General features: G+C 48.5%; 1 protein-coding gene across 16 annotated transcripts in view; it reads right to left on the bottom strand.

The window, feature by feature from the left end:
• TMCO4 (transmembrane and coiled-coil domains 4) overlaps positions 1 to 15,828 on the bottom strand; it is a 101,302-nt gene that overhangs the window by 15,653 nt on the left and 69,821 nt on the right. For all 16 annotated transcript variants that reach the window (XM_081574863.1, XM_081574858.1, XM_081574852.1 and 13 more), the window contains one exon: positions 2,156 to 2,273. In XM_081574863.1, coding sequence (XP_081430989.1) covers positions 2,156 to 2,273 — 118 coding nt within the window. The remainder of the gene's footprint in view (positions 1 to 2,155; positions 2,274 to 15,828) is intronic.

Below are 15,828 nucleotides of genomic sequence, written 5' to 3'. Positions count from 1 at the left end.
AAAACTCTTTTAAGCTGTCCTTCCAATCCCTGTCCACTCTTCAGGGGTAGCCACTGTTATTAGTGTCTGATGGTCCCTCTGGACCTTCCTGTTCATTTCCAGACATACAGATACATATACGCATACACAGAAACTTCTTATTTTGTAAGTGGATCCATAGAATGTATTGTTGTCCTTGCTTTTTAAAAAAATTATTCCCCTCTTTGTGGTCATTTAGGTCACTGGGTTGCTTTCAATTTTTAATTATAAATGAAGCTGCAAGGATCCCCTTTGTGCATCCATCTCTGAGCATGTGACTATCTATTTATGTAGGATCACAGAAGCCAGAATCTGTGGGATCAGAAGACTGGCATATTAAAAATTTGGATAGATATTGCCAATTACCCCCAAAAAGGATTTGCTAAATTCAACTACCACCAACAGTGTATAACAGTGCCCGTTTCACCACATCTTCACCAACACTGAATGTTATTTATGTTTCAGATGTTCAATAATCTGATGGATGATAAATAGTATTTTACTTATTTTAGTTTGCACCTATTTCATTAGTAATGAGGTTGGGTTTCTTTTCAAAAGTTTATTGACTGCATTTATTCCATGTTTATGTGTAGATATCTTTTGGCCATTTTCTTTTTTCTTTGGCCACACCACGTGGCATGTGGAATTTTAAGTATCCCCATCAGGGACTGAACCCATGCCCCCTGCATTGGGAGTGTGGAGTCTTGCCACTGGATGGCCAGAGAAGTCTCTGATCATTTTCTTATTAGTTTTTTTTTATTGATTTGATTGAGCTCTTTATATATTATGGCTCTTTATCATTGATTCTTTGTTCTTTCTCCCATATTCTGATTCTAAGAACTCAGCTTAGAATATGAGTGATAGGGTTTGGGGGAGAATGGATATGTGTATATGTATGGCTAAGTCCCTTCGCTGTTTACCTGAAACTACCAAAACATTGTTCATCGGCTATGCCCCAATACAAAATAAAAAGTTTAAAGTTTGAAAACAAAAAAGAATAGGAATGACAAAGCCATACTAACTGGTTGAACTCTGGTGTCCGGGTTAATGCCCTCTGTCCACGGCTAAAGGTCATCTTTATCTTTAGCTCTGGACATGGGCTAAGTTATCAAAATGAGACTTTCCAAGTCTGTTCTATTCAGGTGCAGGTTCCATTTGGGAGGGTTGGGATTAGATCAAAACTAAAGTTAACTGGCCTTGTGACTTAACTTCTCTGAGCCTCAGTTTTCTCACTTGTAAAATGGGATCAATAATAGGACCCCCTTAGGGTCTTGGGGTGGAATCTTCCCTTCCTCCCCAGGGTCTAGGGCACCACCTTGGCTGAAGCCCCTCAAGTCCTTCTCAAACCCCCGGCCAGGATGCCTCCTTTCCAGCCCCACAGCCATCAGCCTTTGAAGCCCTCACCTCTTGCTGGAGGATCTGTCATATGCTGTGGGTGCTGGCCGCCCCCGAGGCTGTCATCCCCGCCCCGACACATTGCTCTGAAAGCCTGGACAATCCCCATTCCCTTCCTACCAAGTAATGCACACACGTGGGACTTCCCTGGTGGTCCGGTGGTTAAGAATCCGCCTTTCAATGCAGGGGACACGGGTTCGATCCCTGGTCAGAGAGTGAAGATCCCATATGCCACGGGGCAGCTAAGCCCGCGTGCTGCAGCTACTGAGCTCACACACCACGGCTAGAGAAGACTGCATGCCACAACAAAGACGCAGCGCAGCCAAAAAATAATAAACAAACGAAGCCCACAAGCACTCATTAGTCAGCATTTAAAGACCTCCCATCTGGGGCTCACTCTCTGCTTCTCAGTCTCAGCCCACTCACCCATGTCCCTCTTGCCCCAGATCACGGGGACCAGCCTGGCCTCTCGAGTCATCCTATAAACTTGTCTCGGGCCTGACCCAGGGAAGTCCTCCTCAGGACCTGCCCCTCTCACGCATCGTCCCATGGAGACGGATGCTGCCCAGTTGAGAACCCCGGCCTGGGCCTTGCTCCTAACAGGGCCAGTGCCCCACTGCTCCCTGAGATCCTCCGGGACAAGGGCCTTGCCTCAAACTTCCGTGTCCCCAGACGACACCTGGGGACACTAGGTGCTCAGTTAGGGCTGTCACCTCCCCAGGAGCACGAGGTCTGGACAGACCTGCAGTAGCCATTGACGATCCTTCCAGAAACCACCTTCCGGAAAGGCTCCCAGTGCTTGGCCTCTCCGTCCACAGGCGCACCCAGCAGGACGACGTCCTCAACGATCCCTTGGCAATCTGGAGAGAGACCCCAGAGAAGGTGGTCAGCGCCCTGGCCACAGTGCGTCCTGCGAGGGACTGTCCAACAGCGGTGGAAGAAATGGATATCACACCCACATGCGTGCACATATGCACTCACTATTGTTGTTCAGTCGCTCAGTCGTGTCGGATAATTTGCGACTCTGTGGGCTGCAGCACGCCAGGCTTCCCTGTCCTTGCACGCACACAAACACATTCATGCAAAGATGCAAACGCACACACATGCCGAAGCTTCTGTTCACCGAGTTTCAGGCCCTGGGTCAAGCCCGCTGGTGCCTGATCTATTCCTACAAAGCCCACACGCGGAAACTAGTGAGCCTGTGCACCACAGCTAGAGAAGACCGCCACAACCCAGACCCAGCACAGCCAAACAGGGACGAAAGAGTAAGGAAAGCACACATCATCCCCGTTTCAGGGTTACGGAGAACCAAAGACGTTTTCAGAATCACATGGCCAGTGAGTAGCACAGTCCAAGTGGGGACCCACGTCTATTTCCACCATCCGTGAAGCTCATGACTGACCGTGCACTCGGATGGAGTGTGTCCCTTTAGAAGAGACTCATGGTCCTTGGCTCATGGCATGCGCCAGGCAGGAGATACCACAGCCTTCCTCTGTAACAGGTCCCTGGGGGCCTGTACAGCCTGGCGGTAAGGCGGGAGTGCAGAGGAGAGGGGAGTGAAAGGGTCCCGGGACATGGAGTGGACACATTGGCGCTGACCTAGCGGTTTAGGGTATTTCAGGAAAGGGCTCCTCGCAGCGCAGCTCGTGGATGAGGGCTGGCCTGTGGGGTGTCTGTCCTCTAAGTATAGATCAGAGAAGCAGTGTCTCTTTGATCTCCCTGCAGACTGGAAACCCACAGTTCACACAGGGGCATGTGAACCGCACTTTGAGAAGCCCTGCTCTCAACCACGAGGGAGCACGTGCGTGGCCCACCCCCAGCCAATCTCCACCCCCCGAGCCAGCTGGATGTTTCTTCTGGCCTCGCCTCACTTGTTTACATCTGTCTTCTCCTCCAACCTCTGGGTTCAGGGAAGGCGGGGCTCCGGCTCGCCTTGGTCACAGCTGTACAGCACAGCGCCTGGTCTACCCTTGGGGTTCAAGAAGGGTGTGAATGGAAGAGTGAGTAAACACACAGCCATCCCCCAGGACAGCCAGTATACAGACTTCGTAGTTGCAAAGCTCTGGGTTCAAATTCCAGCTTAGTGACTTCTGAACTAAGTCACTTGACTTCTCTGAGCCTACAAGTGGCTATGGTACTGCCTTGAGGGTCTCTGGACTGCAAGGAGATCCAACCAGTCCATCCTAAAGGAAATAAGTCCTGAATATTCATTGGAAGGACTGATGCTGGAACTGAAACTGCAATACTTTGGCCACCTGATGCGAAGAGCTGACTCATTGGAAAAGACCATGATGTTGGGAAAGATTGAAGGCGAGAGGAGAAGGAGATGCCAGAGGATAAGATGGTTGGATGGCATCACTGACTCAATGGACATGAGTTTGAGCAAACTCTGGGAATTGGCGATGGACAGGGAGGCCTGGCGTGCTGCAGTCCATGGGGTCGCAGAGTCAGACACGACTGAGCAACTGAACTGAACAGAGGGTCTTTCTGGGGATGAAGTCATGGTGGGGAAAAACCCAGGGCAGTGAATGCACAGTGGAAGCTGGCACGCCTCCTGCCTGCCTTGCTCCCCCATGCCTGCCTTGCTCCCCCACTTCCCAGCACGTAGCTCCGTCTTAAGAGTCCTGAGTGCCCCTACATTTACCTGCTCCGTGTTATTCTTGGGGAGTGGGCCCTAGAGGGACAACTCAGCCAGCCCTGCCCGTCTCCTGCTGAGAGACACAAGGCAGGTGGCTGCCTCTCCCTGGGCTCTGGTTTCTAACCAGAGTGCGTCTGTTTTCCATTTGAGCTCCCTTTGAGCTGAAAAATGGGTCTGAGTAAAGGGTCTGTCTGAGTCAAGGGTTCCAGGCTAATGGGAGTCTGAGAACCCCTGTGCTCCTCTGTCTCTGACAGATAAGATCCCCTGGCGCAGAATCCTGATATCACTTCTTGGCTTCCAGGGAGAGGATAATCTGGCAGAAAGACGTAAAACTTCAGGAAGCTGGCGGTTTGTGTTGAATGGTACGGATGACTCAGATACTCTTCCATGTAAGGGCTATTTCAGGTGCTTGTGTTTCCAGCGAGGCTGTAGATTTTATTTTGAACCCTGCTCTTGGCTGATGAGGAAACCCGGGGTCTCAGAGGGGAGGGGGCGTGCCGAAGGTCACACGGGTCGTGAGGACCCAGCTGAGCCCAGAACCCAGCACCGGGAGTGGCCAGGTCCTGGGCCATCCCTCCAGCAGCAGCAACTCAGAGCACAGCGATCACAGGGGATTATCATCGCCCCCACAGTGCCAGGCGGCTGTGGGCCAAGGACCAACGACGGGGCTTTGCGCTCTCTCTGGACGCCGACCCCTCAGGGCTCCTGCCCGAGAAATCTTCATCTCAAGAGCTTTGCTGCCCCAGGGGCCATCACCTGGTGGGCTGGGACCCCTTGTGGCCAGCAGTGGGATTGCGGCATTCCCCACCAGGTTGCCTAGGACGACCAGGATGCTGTGACTCCCATCCGACAGCTGTGACGAACAGCAAAGAGGTAGCTGCCTTTTGCTGAACTGAGATTAGCAGCTGAAACTCAAAAAACAGTCTAGAACAGTCAAATCCAGCCAGGGTGGGCAGCGAGCTGGAAACATATTTACTGAAGCCTGGTTGAAAACTGCCTTAATGAGACCTCCTCCCCTTCTGACGGTTACACACTCAGAGGTGCCCTCCTTACATTTTAAAACATGATTTGTTCTCTGGACCAAAAGGCAAACCTGGAGATAAGCCATGAAGCAGACTCTTGGTGACACATAGGTGTTAGCTAAAAAAACTTAGTGGGAATCATTTTAGACCCACCCAAGGGAGAATCCTGTGTCCTGTTCCCAGAGTGATGTGGTCCAGGATGGGAAGTCTAAGTTAAGAAAAACGGCCATTGAATTAGATGCCGGGAAAAAAAGATGTCAAAATTCATTGTTTGGTCCAAAACTTTATAATACCAGAAAATTTCAGTCTTCCAGGTAAAACACAGAACATCCTCACTCAGGTACCACTTTTAGAGTCAAGAAGGTCCCTTCCATGGGCACAGGTGACTCTTCATGTCACAGTGGAGTTCCTCGTGGTCCAGTGGCTGAGACGCCACACTCCTAATGCAGGGTGGCTGGGTTCAATCCCTGGTCAGGGAACGAAACCCCACATGCCAAAACTCAGATCCAGCACAGCTAAATAAATGTTTTAAAAAAGAAACTGGGATTTAACATTTTAATAATAATAACGAATATTAGACAAACTTACCGACTTTTAACTGCAGGGCCCATGACTGTTTTCTGAAATATGTGGGATTTATTCCTATTGCTACCATCAGCTTTTCTTCCTGTGAATTTTTAAGGTGTGAAGACAGTCCCATAGCTTTATAAACAGTCAGGGGTCCAACAGGCATTGCTCACCTTCAAGTAGAGGACACAGGCATATCCAGCTTTCAGGCTGGGATTTCTCATTTTTTAAGCAATCCTGTGTATGTTTAACACAATGCTTTTACTGCTGAAGGTGGAGGCCCTTCACCCTGTTATGACTTTGGAATTAAGGCAGCTCCATCCCTCCAGCAGCAGAGAAGAAACGCTCTATCAGTCTTGTTTTTTTTTTTTTTTTTTAACTTTTTAGTTATGTATTTATTTATTTGGCTGCACTGGATTGGAGTTGAGGCACACGGGATCTTCCACCTTTGTTGCAGCACGCGGGATCTTTCGCTGGGGCAGGTGGGATCCTGTTCCCTGAGCAGGGATTGAGCCCGGGCCCTGCATTAGGAGTGAGGTGTCTTGGCCACTGAGGCACCAGGGAAGTCCTTATCAGTCCTGTCTTCACCTCTCCGCTTTCGGCGCTTTTTGTCACTCACGTGCTAGGAGAAACATTACTTTCCCAAACTGTCTTTGCTTCTATCTCTTATTTTTATTCTTAATACAGGAGCCAAAGCGATCCCTTTAAAAGTCAAGTCCCAGGCATGAGGTAGGACCTTCTGCGGGTGGTGGAAATTTTCGACAACTGAGTTGTGCGATGGTTTGGACGACGCTGTGTTCGCTGAAAGTCACTGACTTGTACACTGAAATTGGGGGGATTGTGTAATATGTAAATTACACTGCAGGGAGAGTCAGATCACTTCACTCTCATGTTCAAGACCCTCCCATGGGGCCCATCTCTCCTGGGGTAAGTCATCTTCAGCAGCTCCTGAAGCCCGCCGAGACCTCCCCAGCACGTCCCCTTGCTCACTCTGCTCCAGCCAGACTGGCCTCGCTGTTCCAGAACATGCCAGGCCTTTCCCTCGCTGATGCCCCCTCCCGATGCCCTTCCCGCTGACATCCACACACCTCCCCCCCGCACCTCTCTGCCTAACTGTCACCCTCCAAAGGGAGAAGGATGCGACCTCCCACCCTGACCAGGAGTCCCATCTCTCTTCTCTGATTTCCTTTTCTCTACAGCACTTGAGACCATCTGACTTACAACCCAGTTTTCTTTTAAAACCTCTTTTGCAGTCTGTCTGCCACTACATGGGAGCTGCCCGAGGGCTGAGACTGTTCTTTCTCATGTTCCACAGGAAGGTCTGTATAGTCAAGGCTATGGTTTTTCCAGTAGTCATGTATGGATGTAAGAGTTGGACCATAAAGAAGGCTGAGCGCTGAAGAATTGATGCTTTTGAACTGGGGTGTTGGAGAAGACTCTCAAGAGTCCCTTGGACTGCAAGGAGATCCAGCCAGTCCATCCTAAAGGAGATCAGTCCTGAATATTCATTGGAAGGACTGATGCTGAAGCTAAAGTTCCAATACTTTGGCCACCTGATGCGAAGAGCCGACCCACTGGAAAAGACCCTGATGCTGGGAAAGACTGAATGTGGGAGAAGAAGCGGACGACAGAGGATGAGATGGCTGGATGGCATCACCGACTCAATGGGCATGAGTTTGAGCAAGCTCTGGGAGATGGTGAAGGACAGGGAGGCCTGGCGTGCCGCAGTCCTTGGGGTCGCAGAGTCGGACACGACTGAGCGACTGAACAGCAACGACAGGGACTCCCCAGGGCCTACAGCAAACAGCAGGTGGCACAGGCGCTGTGCTCAGTACGCACTTGTGGGAGGAATGAAAGAAAGCTCCGGGACTCGGCATCTGAACCCTTTGTGGTGAGAACACATGCAAAAAGGTTTTTTTTTTTTCTGTAATTTTCCTCCTGGTACAACTTCTTCTGAGAGGTGCCAGTCGAGGATCTCTGTAGACTGGGTAATGAAGAGCGAGTGCTGACTCTGCTGAAAGTAAATGTAAGAGTATTTAACCGCTGCTCTCAGCTTTTTGGGCTTTCCTGGTGGCTCAGTCAGTAAAGAATCCCCCTGCAACACAGGAGACGTGAGTTCCATCCCTGGGTTGGGAAGATCCCCCGGAGGAGGGCATGGCAACCCACTCCAGTATTCTTGCCTGGAGAATCCCATGGACAGAGGAGCCTGGCGGGCCACAGTCCACAGGGTCGCAGAGTTGGACAGGACTGAAGCGACTGAGCACTCAAGCACGCACTCCGCTCTTTAACTGCTGGCTTCCAGGGTTCTGCTCCAGGGGAACGGCTGCTACTGTGACCAGCTGCGGTCTGCAGTGGGCAAGAACAATGAACGGTCCTTCGGACCCTGCCCTGACTGAGCCGACGCTCCCTGAGTCTTCTCCCTGGCTTCTGACAGTGTGACCCAGAGGCTCATGGTGACCCTCCGAAGAAGCACGTGACGTCAGCCATATTCACAGAAGCCCTCGGGCTTGGCCTACATGATAGGAAGGCTCGGGATCTGCAGACCCTTCAGGAGCTTGTGGTGAAGCTCGAGGTGCCCCGTCTCTGAGGGCAAAGATCCGGAGCGAATTTGAGGGCCTGCACAAGTGCAAACCACCGCCGGCCAATTAAACGCCGCCTGTTTCACACGGCAGGTGTCATGATTCAAAGACTGTATCAGATGGCTGTTGCAATTCACAGAATTTCTGGATTCAGGTAGTCATTTGCCATTACATACTTTCTCCACCAGGAGACGCTCAAAGAGTGACAAGTGCCACATGCAGGGCTGGGAAACGTTTGCCAGCAGAAAGGGCCCAGGTGCACAGAAGGTTGGGAATCGCCAGTCTGGGAGAAGTTGCTTGACCTTGAGCACAAAAGAAATCTTCAAATGCTGGTTTTGCGGGAATTGAAGTCAGTTATTTAGTAACTTGGAGCCTTAGCTTCCCCGTGTAAAATGGAGATAATGCAATAATACTGATTTCCCAGGGCTGGAGTGAGGTTGTTATATGCTCAGGGTGGTGCCTGGCACATGCCCGGTCAGTGGGATCCACTGTTTTTCCCATGCGGACAATCAAGTTGGCAACGAGGTAGAAATGGTGGGCAGGAGGCACAGTTTTCGGAGATGGCTTCGCCATTACAGCACCACGCCTGTTTCTAGCCAGCTGCCAATCGCAGAGACTGTTTTAGGAGTCAGCGGTGGGGAGGAGTCATGCCGGGCATGTGGTCGGAGGACGAAGCCTCTGGAGGGACGCAGCTGTAGAGTGTAAACTGCGGTTGAACACTTCCTCATTTACTTAAAAACGTTTTTTTTTGGCCCCACCACTCAGCTTGTGGGATCTCAGTTACCCAGCCAAGGAACTGATCCCGCACCCCTGCAGGGAAAGCGCAGAGTCCAAGCCACCGGACTGCGAGGAAAGTCCCCAAATTAAAAAAAAAATTATGGTAAAATACTCGTAACATAAGAGTTTTCATCTTAACCATGGACCTTTAAAAAAAGTCTTTATTGAATTTGTTACAATATTGCTTCTGTTTTACTTTTTATTTTTTTAGCTGTGAGGCTTGTGGGATCTTAGTTTCCTGGGTAGGGATCCCAACCCCCTGCACTGGAAGGCTAAGTCTCACTCACTGGTCCTCCCGGGGAGTCCCTTACCCAGTTTTAAGAGTACAGTTCAGTAGCATTAAGTACAGCCACACTGTTGTGCAACCATCTTGCTTTTTATCACTCAGGATTTAGATAAATCAGTTTCTATCTTGTCAACTGCTCTTATCAACTGCTCTTATCATACCAGATTCCTGATATGACACTTTACCACCTGGTACTCCTGGCAGTCTGGAGATTGTCTTCGATTTCCAAAAATAACCAAAACAAACCACAAAAAGCCCCCCCGGAGCTGAGAATGGATAGTCTGCACGACACCAAGTATCCTCTTCCTCTAGAGCCTTGGTCTCTAAAATCCTCTGTGTTGTTGTTTGGTCACCAAGTTGCATCTGACCCTTTGCGACCCCATGGACTGCAGCACACCAGACTTCCTTGTCCTTCATTATCTCCCGGAGTTTGCCCAAACTCATGTCCATTAAGTTGGTGATGCCATCCAACCATCTCATCCTCTGTTGTCCCCTTCTCCTCCTGCCTTCAGTCTTTCCCAGCATCAGGGTCTTTTCCAATGAGTCAGTTCTTCGCATCAGGTGGCCAAAGTATTGGAGCTTTAGCGTCAGTATCAGTCCTTCCAATGAATATTCAGGGTTGATTTCCTCTAGGATTGACTGGTTTGATCTGCTGGCTGTCCAAGGGACTCCCACGAGTCTTCTCCAGCACCACAATTTGAAAGATCAATTCTTTGGCACTCAGCCTTCTTTAAGGTCCAACTCTCACATCTCTAAATGACTAATGGAGAAACCATAGCTTTGACCATATGGACCTTTGTCGGCAAAGTGATATCTCTGCTTTTTAATATGCTGTCTAGGTTTCCCATAGCCTTTCTTCCAAGGAGCAAGCGTCTTTCAATTTCATGGCTGCAGTCACCATCCACAGTGATTTTGAGGCCCAAGAAAATAAAACCTGTCATTGCTTCCACTTTTCCCCCTTCTATTTGCCATGAAGTGATGAGACCAGAAGTCACGATCTTAGTTTTTTGAATGTTGAATTTTAAGCCAGCTTTTTCATTCTCCTCTTTTACCCCCATGAAGATGCTCATCAGTTCCCCTTCACTCTCTGCCATTAGAGTAGTAGCATCTGCATATCTGAGGTTGTTGATAAATTGAGTTTTTGTCAAACTAAACATTCTTAAAATGTACCAAGTAGGGCTAGAGTCCCACAGAGAATCCTTTTTGTACAATGAGGGGGGAACGTGTGTCACTGGCAATAGCCACTGCCAGCTTCACCTGCGTCATCCTGTCGTCTCCACCCCGTGTGCCTTTGGAAAGTGAGGCCAGCCCTGGCAGTGCCTGCCAGGTCTCTCCAACCAGCCTCCTCTAGGAGTTACACAGGAATCTCATCACATGGCAGCAAAGGCAACATCACACACTCCCACAGGCCTCTCACACTGTCAGTAATGAGATTCTCCCAGGCTGCAAAGACCACAGTTTGAGAAGCAAAAAAGAATGATATTCTTCCTCCTGGCAGGAGGTTGTGTGTGCACGGAGCGATAAGGTGAGAAATGAAGGAGCAAGTTATCTCCTGATGGCGGGTCCAGAAAACAGACCTTGAAGAAAATGCTGCAAACCGCATCTAACACAGATGAAATCCATGCCAAAGACACACGTACACGCACGATAAACCCACAGACGCGGCTGAGGGGAGAGGGAGGGCGACCAGGAGCCGGATGGAAGGGAGATGAAGGCGAGCTTTGACCGTCCTCCTCCTCCCAACCCCTCAGTGGAAAGAGGTTCACACTAGAAAGAACCGTTTAAAGGGGCCTGTTTGGATGGATTATAGGGATTTGGGATGATTTCTTTATGGAAGGAGTAAGCCTTCATCTCTCCCTTTTGATTCCCGTCTCTTTCATTCGGCAAAGTGGTAAGGCTGCTACTAGCATCCGGGGGCCTGAAAAACTAATCTGCATGCCTGACCTCTCGTGGCTGTCCACCCGCCTCTCCAGGGGAGGCTAAAACGCAGTCTGGCTGCGGACAAAGCAACTGGGAGATGCAATTCCGTAGAAGGGAAATAAATCACATCAAAGGCGATGTCTGCCATCCTGGAGATGAAAGAGCCAGTTGACTGAATGACAGTCTGCTTTGCATTTCAACTGATATCTAGTGACAGCCCAGACACAGTTTTCAGCTAAGTGAGAGTTTAGGATCAAGGGTCAGGATGTTTAAGTGTATCTGACCTTAGTGAGGAACTCTTTTGCCTTGGTTTTATCCTTCTACTATCACAGGCAGTAATGTTGGTCTAACTTCATAGGAGCTGAGAGAGAAACTTGGGAGAGAGATCTTGCTGCAAAGGTTTTTCCTTTGTTGTTTGTTTTTAAATGAAGTTCTGGTATTCTACTTCTTAACCCCCCTTCTTTTCTTTATCATCATCATCACAGCTTCCCTAGGCTAAGTGCGTTATACATATACTGTTTCAGTTTCTTCTCATAACAATCCTAGGAGGTAAGCAGGACTACTCCCATTTTACGATGGGAAAAACTTGCCTCAGAGACACTAAGCAATTTGCCCAAAGTCACACAATTAGGGGCAGAGTGGGATTCAGTGACCCCACATTTTCCCTCCTACCCTGCTCTCCTTTCCCGCTTCCCTAATCTTGAACCAAAACACGTGTTTTGATAACTGTGACATCTTCTAAAACTGAATATTAAAAACAGAACAACACAACCTGCCAAGATAAACAGCTCCAATTCAGTTGATTCAAGACACACACCAGCGGGCTGGAGTTTGCTAGAAGACTGATATCCTGATGTGGGCACCACGCCAAAGGCACGTGACCTTTGCCTTGGTAATCTTGGGAACACCTGCCAAACCAAGTGGGTGGAAAGATCACGCAAAGAAAGAGGGGTCTGCATGAATCCTGACACACTGCATTTTCTGATGGGGAGTTACGGCTGTCAGTCCACACCCCAGCATGTGGACCCATGTTCCCCATCAGAAAGGTTTAACTGAGGAAGACAAAATAACTTAGAAATACAGCCGCTGGTCAGCTTCCGGCTGTGAGCCAGTGTAAGCCCAGCAGTCTCATTATCTATATGCATATACATAAATAAAATGTCTTATATATTCTATTGGTTAGCTATTGCTGTGTAACAAACAACCCCCAGACTCAGTGACTTAAAGTGACCGTTTGCTATTTCTCACGAGCCTATCAATGGGCTGTGCAGTTCTGCTGAGATTACCTCGGCATGCTCGATCCCATGGGTTCACTCACATGTCTACGACCAGCTGGTGGGGAGGCAGGGGCTGGCTAAGATTGTGCGGCTTTGCTTCATGCGTCTTTCACCCTCCAGTGGGCTACCTTACTTGTTCTTAAGGCAAGGGTAGAACCCATGTGCAAGGCCTTCTGAGGCCTAAGCTTGAAACGGATATGATGTCATTTCCTTCACTCAACTTTTTTTTTAGCGAATGCAACTCACAAGGCCAGCCCAGATTCAAAGGGTGGCGACACCAAATGCACTTCTTGACGGGAAGAGCTTCAAGGTCATATTGAAAAAGATGTGGAAACGGGGGGGGGGAGTGGAGAAGTAGGGCCATTTTTTTTTTTTTGCAGTCTACCGCATATATACACAATATATCTGAAACACTGCAAAGTACTGGTAGCTCATGTGCAATAAGCAATGGGTTAAAGATCCCTGGTGATACCAGTACTAGCTGGACGTTTCTTTGAATTCTCACCGTGAGAAGAGGAGTGGGAGGCACACGGGGTGGGAATGATGCCTGGGGACTGGAGTGGCCCAGCCAGGGTGTTGGCAAGTGGTTGTTTTCAGGGATGTGGTTTTGGGACCCTGAATGAAGGCAGGATCCTCCTAGAGAACTGGAAAATAGGCCAAGGCAGAATCCTTTCAGCAAGATCAAGGTGGGATGTTCAAGCAGTGATTTGATCAAGCAACCTGGTCCAGAGGGCCAGTGGTCAGAGCTGCAGAGCGGGGTCTGGAGGCTTTTATTCAGTTATGATAAAGGCAGCTAGTGGTTACGAGCATGGTCCTGGATTCCAGGAACAGTGCTAGATGTTCTGTCTATATTATCACAGTAATAGTCACTGTTTTTTGAAGTAGAGTTCCTTGAGTAGTTACTGCAGCAAGGGTCTCTTCGAGGTAAACTTGTTCAGTCTTTGAAAATATCTTTTGGCTTCCACCTCGAATGATAGTTTAGCTGGATGGATATCCAATTTTAGATTGACAGTTCTCTTTTTTTTCTTTTCTGGTTTCTATTGTTTTGAGAAGTCTTATCAGTCCAGTTGAAGTTTCTTTGTAAGTATTATTTTTAAAAAAATCATTTAAAAAGTAATTAAATAATTCCTTTTTATGTCTGGAGTTCACTATTATCTGTGTAGGTGTAAAATATTTATTCTGCTCAAGACTCATGTTCCCTGAACCTTAGGAATCATTTCTGGGAAATTCTCAGTCAATAAACTGTATCTCTTTCCTATTCTCTCCTTTTTGGAGTTGGAATTAGGCAACTGTTGAACATTAAGTTCTCTTTCCTATCTTCTATCTCTTTATCTCTCCACAATGCATTGTGAGTAATTTCTTCAAACCAATCTTCCAATTCATTATTTCCCTCTTGAAGTGTAAATAAGTGTCGGTCACTCAGTCCTGTCCGACTTTTGGCAATCCCATGGCAATCCCAGAGGAGCCCGCCAGGCTCCTTGGTCCATGAAATTCTCCAGGCAAGAATACTGGAGTGGGTTGCCATTTCCTTCTCTGGGGCTCCTGTAGGGGAAATTAGAATGGTACGTCTCAAGTCCAGGGGAGCCCCCCAGGGATGTTCATGATCAGAGTGACCCTCTCCTTCGTAAAGCGCTTCTGACTGCCAGATTGTTGAATTGTGAGCCATTTAGGACCCATTGCTCTTCTGACCTTAACATATCTAATATGTACCCTGAAGATCTTTCCTTTGGGAAAGATTTCTCTTTAGCTTTGTCTAATCTGTTCAACTTTTCCACCAAAGTTTTAATTTCAATGACTATTTTTTTTTCATTTCTAAAAGTTCCACTGGTTTCATTTTAACATCTCCCTGTACTTTTTTTTTTCCCAATGTCTTACTCTTTCCACTTATCCTTCCATGTTTTATGTCTTTAATGATTATAAGCATGCTTATTTTTGGAGGGGGGCACTCCTTCAGGCTATTCTATTAAATTAAGGATCTAATCTTGATGTTTGCTCCTTTGCGACGATTTTCCCATATGGTGTTTTTCGTTTTTTTTTCATGCGTTTTTATAAATTTTATGGAGTAAGACCTCATCTTTAAAGCTGCTCTTACATGGGAATCTGTGTAGTTTGGATTGAGGACCTGTATGATAATGCCTGTGGCTGGGAACCCGGCTGTGAACCCACGGTGGTTATTCCCATGCTGCTAGCACTGACAGCCTGGTGTCCACAGCACTGTCGGTAGTTGAGCCTGAGTCCACTAAGCTTCTGAGGTTCTCTGGACTCCAGTGTCAGGCCCCTGTTCTGATAGCAGTGGTCATGTTCCCACCGGGTAATTTACTTAAAGTGCCTAGATCTGGGTTCAAAGTAAGATTTCCCTGTGGTTGCTTCCTCTTACCCCCTCCCAAGCTTTATAACTCTTTATTCCATTTCTGAAACAGATGGCACAATGATTGCTGGTCAGGAACAGTCGGGGCAGAGATCACTGATAAAGCTGCTGGTAGTAATGTCTTTATGACTAACACTGCCGTATCCTTGCATGAACAGCGCTGCCAAACTGTGGTGCCTCAGATCCCAGAGTGGGCCCAGTTCTGGCAGGAGGCCACCTCTTTGAAGGGCCCCGTGAGCGTGAATGCGTGTCTACGGGCCTGAGTTCAAGTTCCTGGTGCGGAATCCGGAGGCGTATCATAAACTTGGTCACTGCTCTTCCTCTTCTCTGCCAATGACCTTCTCCACATGGGTCTGCACAGGGCAGGGGCCTCCCAGTGACCTCTGCGATGCCGTGGAATTCTCAACAATAACTCCATCTGAGTTCCCTTCCATCTTTTAAAAAAAGTGCCACAGGACCCTGATCGTGTATCAGTTCAGTTCAGTTCAGTTCAGTCGCTCAGTCGTGTCTGACTCTTTGCGACCCCATGAATTGCAGCACGCCAGGCCTCCCTGTCCATCACCAACTCCAGGACTTTACCTAAACCCATGTCCATCGAGTCAGTGATGCCATCCAACCATCTCATCCTCTGCTGTCCCCTTCTCCTCCTGCCCTCAATCCTACCCAGCATTAGGGTCTTTTCCAATGAGTCAACTCTTCGCATGAGGTGGCCAAAGTATTGGAGTTTCAGCTTCAACATCAGACCTTCCAATGAACACCCAGGATTGATCTCCTTTAGGATGGACTGGTTGGATCTCCTTGCAGTCCAAGGGACTCTCAAGAGTCTTCTCCAGCACCACAGTTCAAAAGCATCAATTCTTTGGCGCTCAGCTTTCTTCACCGTCCAACTCTCACATCCATACATGACCACTGGAAAAACCATAGCCTTGACTAGACGGACTTTTGTTGGCAAAGTAATGTCTCTGCTTTTAAATACGCTAT

Source organism: Giraffa tippelskirchi, chromosome 3 (genome assembly GCF_054371585.1).
Source record: "Giraffa tippelskirchi isolate mGirTip1 chromosome 3, T2T-mGirTip1v1.2.pri, whole genome shotgun sequence".
Lineage (NCBI taxonomy): Eukaryota > Metazoa > Chordata > Mammalia > Artiodactyla > Giraffidae > Giraffa > Giraffa tippelskirchi.
This window is presented reverse-complemented; position numbering and strand designations above follow the sequence as displayed.